General features: G+C 42.7%; 1 protein-coding gene across 1 annotated transcript; it reads right to left on the bottom strand.

The window, feature by feature from the left end:
• Positions 1-5,535: 5,535 nt before the first annotated feature.
• On the bottom strand, positions 5,536-6,465 carry LOC141997520 (olfactory receptor 6F1-like). The gene has a single exon (XM_074969895.1). It carries the CDS (start codon positions 6,463-6,465, stop codon positions 5,536-5,538), a length of 930 nt encoding a protein of 309 aa, XP_074825996.1.
• Between the last annotated feature and the right edge of the window lie 435 nt (positions 6,466-6,900).

Here is a 6,900-nt window from a genome sequence, read left to right as displayed (position 1 = left end):
CCACTGGGCCAAAGAGAAACCGAGGGAGAATACCACCATAGCTGGTGCTTTTGGTACTCTCCTAAGAGATAAAAGATTTGGATTCACTTCTCTTTTCTGAATCAAGCAAAGAGTGTTATGATTATTTGGTTGGTTGGTTGAACAGGAAAAATCCATGATTTGCCCAGTTGTAAAGATAGCCTCCTGCTGTCTTGTTTCAGTGTACAATTTAGGCTATTTCCCTACAGCATAATTCAAGTATTTAAGTGAAAGGCAGCAAGGCATAGGGACTGACTCTGTGGGTGCTCCAAAAAAAGTAGTGGGTACTCAACACTCATCAGCCACAGCTGTTCTGCAGCATCGCTGATCAGCTGTTTGGCAGCTTGGGGAGTGGCTTGGGGGAGGGCGGAGAGCAGCAAGTGGTGGGTGGGCGGGGGCTTTGGGGAGGGGGCGGAGTGGGGTCGGGAAGAGGCATAGCAAGGGCGGGGCCTTGGGGGAGGAGGTGGAGCGGGGGCAGGGCCTTGGGGGAAGGGTGGCCTGGGGACAGGGCCCTGAGGCAGAACAGGGGTGGAGTACCCCCAGGGAAAAGGAAAATTCAGTGCCTATGACGCATAGCCCAGTGGGATGCGTACTGTACTAGAAGTCAGGACACCTGGGTTGTGTTCCCAGCTCTCTCTCTTACTTGCTGTGTAACCTTGGATAAGTTGTTTCTTCATTCACCCTTTATGCGTCGTTTCTATTTAGATGGTAATCTCTTTGGGGCAGAGATTGTCACTAACAAGCAACACAACCAGCACACACAATAGCCCCAAACAAGCTTAGCCCCTCACCGCAGCACACCTGCCTCATTTACCTCTCCCACAAATCCACACAAAATCCCTCAGACACAACAACACAACCAGGACACTTGCCCACCCTCACTCATGATTACTAGTTTTGCAACAAATACCCAAATGGTCCCACTGTGGTTTGGTATCACTTTCAAAATTATGTATGTTCCATTTTTATATCAGTTGCAAAATTCTAAACCTAAGGGTCATAGATTTTACAGACATACACACACAGATCTGAAAGCACTTTTCAAAGCAAGTTACTATTACAGCTGAGAGGAAGCTTTCCAGTGTTATTGTTTTCTATTGGAAAATGCAAGTTCAGTGAAATGAACATTTTCCATGGGAACATCTTTTAAAGAGAAATTAGCAAATAGATTTGTTTCAATTTGGTCAAAATGTTTCACATTGAATGTATCATTCTGAATTTTGTGTTATATTATAATTTATATATATTACATATATTATACTATAATTTATCATATAATGTAATAGAACGCTTAAGTTGATAAGAAATATTTCAACCTCATCACCACATTTTATTTCAGTAAGGTAATTGTGATGTTTCTAAAATGAAATATTTTAGAAATGTCATTTTTCAGTACATTTTAGTGTTTGGTTCTGATTAGGGGTGAAAGGACATTTCTGGAGTGCGCAAAGAATGGAAATTCCATTTCCTAACAAACTTCTGCTGGTATCATTACCTCCACTTCACAGACAGGGAAACTGAGGGCCAGGACGTGAAAGTGGGGTGGCCAAGGGCACACAATGAACAAGTCTGTTGCTGGCAGAACCCCTACCCAGTGTATCATCCGCAAGGCTATGCTGAATTCCTTGTCAAATAGCAGGAGAATTCCATTAGTTGACACATGTAACTTAGATTTTCCCACAGTGGATGAAAAGAGGTCCTTCCTTGGGACCAGATTCTGCCACCCTTTCTCTCAGTGAGTAGCACCTTACTCCTTGAGTAGTCCCACTAAAATCATGATGAAGGGTGATAGAATCTAGCTCTCAGTTGTTACTTAGGGTAGAGTTTTCTGAGGAGGTTGAGAAAGTTAAGTGCTCAAATCCCATTGAAACTCCACTGGGCTCATTTGAAACTCAAGCCTTAGCATGCAAAACTCCCCTTTAACATCAATGGGAGTGTTGCCCGAGTAAGCACAGAGTAAAACCTTTGTACATGAGAAAATAAGAACGGTCATAGTGGGTCAGACCAAAGGTCCATCTAGCCCAGTATCCTGTCTTCTGACAGTGTCCAATGCCAGGTGTTTCAGGGGGAATGAACAGAACAGGTCATCACCAAGTGATCTATCCCCTTTCGCCCATTCCCAACTTCTGGCAAACAGAGGCTAGGGACATCGTCCCTGCCCATCCTGGCTACTAGCCATTGATGGACCGATCCTCCATGAACTGCAAAGAAAGACCCCACGTTTTGTCCCAAAGCCAAATAAAACATGTGCGTGTTAGGCAATGGTTTAGGAATGATACATACACATTTGCAATTTTTTTTGTACAGTGCTGATTGGACCAGACCTTGATACCCTTATTTATGATGAATAGTGCCTTACTGCGCACATAGGTTGGGATTTCAAAAGGGACCAGATAGACTGTCTAGACGAGAAAACTGGCAGAGCAGTGCCGTCATAGCATGTCACAGGGCTGGCTGTTTAAGGGAGTCAGATGCCTAGCCTCCTTGTTACAGGCTTCACTGAAGGGGATGAGTCAACCCAGGTCCACCTGGGGATAGTTACCACAGAAGAAAGGAAGCTCCAAAGGAGGGGAGTTCCTCAGGAGCCTTACGTAGGCAAAAGGATAACAGACGAGGAGGCCTGGGGTAGACCCTCACCAAGCAGGAGAAAGGCTACAAAGAAAGGCTGGCAGAAATCATAAGCAAACGGGGAAGACTGCAGAGCTCTGCAGGCAGTGTAGAAGCCTTAATCTGTACAGCAGAAGAAGCTGCTTCTGGAATCTAGAGATTTTTGGTTTTGGATTTTAAAGTTTTATCCAGGCTCTGAGATCAGAGCTTTTCAACCTTTGTACAAGTGCTCCTGTCAGAGGGCTTTATTAGAGGGAGATAAACTGCTGTGAAGTAGAGTGTTTGGCTGCTCCTTGGACAAGTTCTTTAGAGTGTTTGGCTGCTCCTTGGACAAGTTCTTTAAGTAACCTCACTGTCACCTCATTAAGGAGGGGAAACTGAGGTAGGCCACAGCAGAACCACCCTCTGCTGCATGGAGGAGTTTTGGAGGTGATGGTGCCCCTTCTACAGTGCCACCTAGTGGAGAAACAGCATATGCTGACAAAAGGAGTTCTTTTGTCGGCATAGCTACACCACCTCCCTGCATGACATTAGCTCTGCCACCACACTAATTGTTCTTTCAATATAGTGGCAGCATTTTTTTCATGCTCCTAGCCAACATAAGGACACCAGGAAATCTTTATAGTGTAGCCAAAGCCTAAGAGAAGTAGGCAATCTTCTCCCATTAGTGCCTAACTGCCCTAAGCTTCTTTGTAAATCTCAGCCATAGTCAATGTGATTAATGGCAAGGGAAGAGATTCGGAAGGTTCTTGAGTACTACCTCACCATGCAAGGAGTGGCATTGATTGGTCAAGCAGTCTCCATCGTCTATGTGTTCTCTCTGAGAAGTCTCTGGAATGGCCGTTGAGAAAGTGGATTCCCTTTGATGGGTCATCAGTGAGTCTGGCTTATTCATTATTGTGCCTGAAAGGCTGGTTGTGGGTGTTCCCAACTTCACAACATATTTTAATAACACACACGTAGCTAAACTTCATAACTTCACACACAATGATAGCACATAAATCCAACAGTAAATTTATGTTGAACAGATCAAGACTTTTAAAATGATACCTCACAGGGCATACTTTGTACAAAACACGTCATAATTATCTGACAGTGGTGAATATGGGATCTCTAGGGTGCTGTGTCACAAATCTGGTGAAGTTGTCCTCATTTACACTGCTGTAAATCTGGAATAATTCCATTGAAATTTGTTGGAGATAGTTACAATGAACGTGAATCCGGACAAAGAGTAAAATCTTGCCCTGTATGTGAGATGTCTTGAGTTCCTGCTGTTTTATTCTTCCAGCTTTTCAGAAGATGTAGGGATATCATGTTCTCTGAATACAGATGTGGAATTCCCACAGGATTTGCCTAAGTGGGTTGAGATTAAGTTATTTCCCTGAGCTTGTTAAAGGCAAGAGAGGCAGCTCCACCACCCAGCAGCCCTACTCTTCATCCATTGCCTCCGGGAAAGGGTCTTCATGCATACCTTCAATGGAGCAGGAATAGCCAGTTACATGGTGATTGTTTCCAGTGTGCTCCATCTGTGCCATCAAAGTTGAGTGCCAGGAGTCCAACCACTGGGCGCACACACACTCTTGGTCCACTGCCTGGCCCCTTGTGCCCTATATCCACCAGTTTACAATCTTGGTATGGGATGGAAATATCTTTGGTATGCTGGGATTTGAGCATGACCGAGTCTATCTTGTTAGGTTTCGTGGGCCAACTATGCAAGCAAAAAATGGCAAAAAAGGATCATCCTTCAGATGGAAAAAGTTTTATACAACTTCTCAAAAGTTTATCTGTTATAGTCTTAGCCTTCATAACATCCTGGCAAAGAATGCCACAGATTGACTCTGCTGTGTGAAGAAATATTTCCTTTTGTTTGTTTTAAACCTGCTGCCTATTTATTTCATTTCATGACCCCTAATTCTTGTATTATGAGAAGGAGCAAATAACATTTCCTTATTTACTTTCTCCACACCAGTCATGACTTCATAGATCTCTATCATATCCCCACTTACCTGTCTATTTTCCAAGCTGAAAAGTCCCAGTCTTATTAATCTCTCCTTATATGGAAGCTATTTCATACCCTTAATTATTTTTGTTTCCCTTTTCTGCACCTTTTCCAATTCCATGTATCTTTTTTGAGATGGGGTGATCACATCTAGACACAGTATTCAAGATATGGGCATACCGTGGATTTATACAGAGCCAATATGATATTTTCTATCTTGTTATCTATCCCTTTCTTAATGATTCCCAACATTCTGTTCACTTTTTTGGCTGCCACTCACACTGAGTGGATGTTTTCAGAGAAATATTCAGTGTCTCCAAGATCTCTTTCTTGAGTGGTAACAGCTAATTTAAACCCCTTCACTTTTTATGTATAGTTGGGATTATGTTTTCCAATGTGCATTACTTTGCATTTATCAACATTGAATTTAATCTGCCATTTTGTTGCCAAGTCATCAAGTTTTGTGAGATCCCTTTGTAACTCTTCGCAATCTGCTTTGGACTTAACTATCTTGAGTAGTTTTGTATCATCTACACATTTAATTACTTCTTTGCTCTCCCCCATCTATCTGTCAGTATAAGACTGTTGTCTTTTGCCAAATATTTAGATTGTAAGCTGTTTGGGGCAGGACCATCTTGTTGTTCTATATTTGTACAGCACCTAGTAGAATGGGGTACTGGCCCATGACTTTGGTTCCTAAACACTACAATAATGCAGACAATAGAACTACTACTAATAAAAAGTTACATATCCAGAAGTTTTATGTGATGTTTTTGATGATACTTTTACATGAGTTTGACGTGACCCTAGTAACTTTGCTAAGGCTTTGATAGATTATTAAAGTAATTGACATTGTCTCTTTCCATGTTTTCTACTACAATCAGTGACCATCAGGACATCTTACAATGACTTCAAGTCCCCCCGCTGAATACCTTTTTCAAGATCTCTGTGACCTCTTTGTTTCTCAATGTGTAGATGAAAGGATTTAGCAATGGAGTCACAATTGTGTTCAAGATGGTGACTATTTTGGTCAGTTCCAATGAGGTCTCTATGGATGGTTTAACATGTAGAAAAACAGTGGATCCGTACCATATAATCACAACTGTGAGATGGGAAGAGCAGGTGGAAAAGGCCCTTTGCCGACCTTGTGCTGAGGGGATTTTCAAGATGGTGGAGATGATATAAATGTAGGATACCAGGGTTATCACACAGGACCCTAGGATGACGATGGCAAACATGATGAAACAGACCACCTCAACAAGGTAGGTGTCAGTGCAGGAGAGAATTATCCAGGGAGATATGTCACAAAAGAAGTGATTGATGACATTTGGGCCACAGAAGGACAATCTGGCAATCAGAGCTGCTGGCACAGAAATAACCAGGAAACCACCCACCCAAGAACTAAGGGCCAGCTGAACAGAGAGAGTGCTGCTCATAATAGCGTTATAATGCAATGGGTAGCAAATGGCCAGATAGCGGTCATAGGCCATGACAGCCAAGAGGAAGTATTCTGTGCAGCCAAAGGAGAAGACAAAATACATCTGCAGAAGGCAGCTGGTGAAGGAGATGGATTTGCTTTGGGACACAAGATTGGCTAGAGTCTTAGGGACACAGGCTGTGGTGAACCAGATCTCCAGGAAGGCAAAGTTGCAGAGGAAGTAGTACATGGGGGTTTGAAGGCATCTGTGGGTCCTGACTAGGAAGATGATGGCCACATTACCAGTGATGATCAGGACATACATGAAGAGGAAGAGTATGAAGAGGGACAGCTGCAAATACTGAGACCCAGGGAATCCAAGAAGGATGAATTCCTTCACTCTGGTGTGATTTTCCTTGCTCATTGATACTGGGAGTTTCACCTGATGGAATAAATGGACCCATAAAAGAAAGATAGTTAAACCCGTAGTCAAATTTTGTCATATGGAGCTCATTTTAGTTAGACAACTGGGCTTTATAAGGGCTTGATCTTTGACAAGTATTCCAACACTGGGGGAATGATGGGTGTTTTATTGTCCCTGGATGGAACTGTCAATGGATCCTAAGGGAGTTTGGCACCCAGTACTCAATAGGTACCCAATTTTGGCACCCAATTACAATAGGAACTGTTGCCTAAATATTTTAGGCCCCTGTTTTTGACAATCACATAACGTATAACTAGATCTCTGTCTTAAAAACAGATCTTTATGGCACACAGATCTTCATGGTCCTGGATTAGCATCAAACAGTAAACTGTGTGTGTGCAACTAATCCACTGATTAGTGCATTTTATGAATACC

Source organism: Natator depressus, chromosome 13 (assembly GCF_965152275.1).
Source record: "Natator depressus isolate rNatDep1 chromosome 13, rNatDep2.hap1, whole genome shotgun sequence".
Taxonomy (NCBI): Eukaryota; Metazoa; Chordata; order Testudines; family Cheloniidae; genus Natator; species Natator depressus.
The sequence above is the reverse complement of the archived record's forward strand: the minus strand, read 5'-3'. Positions and strand labels throughout refer to the sequence as shown.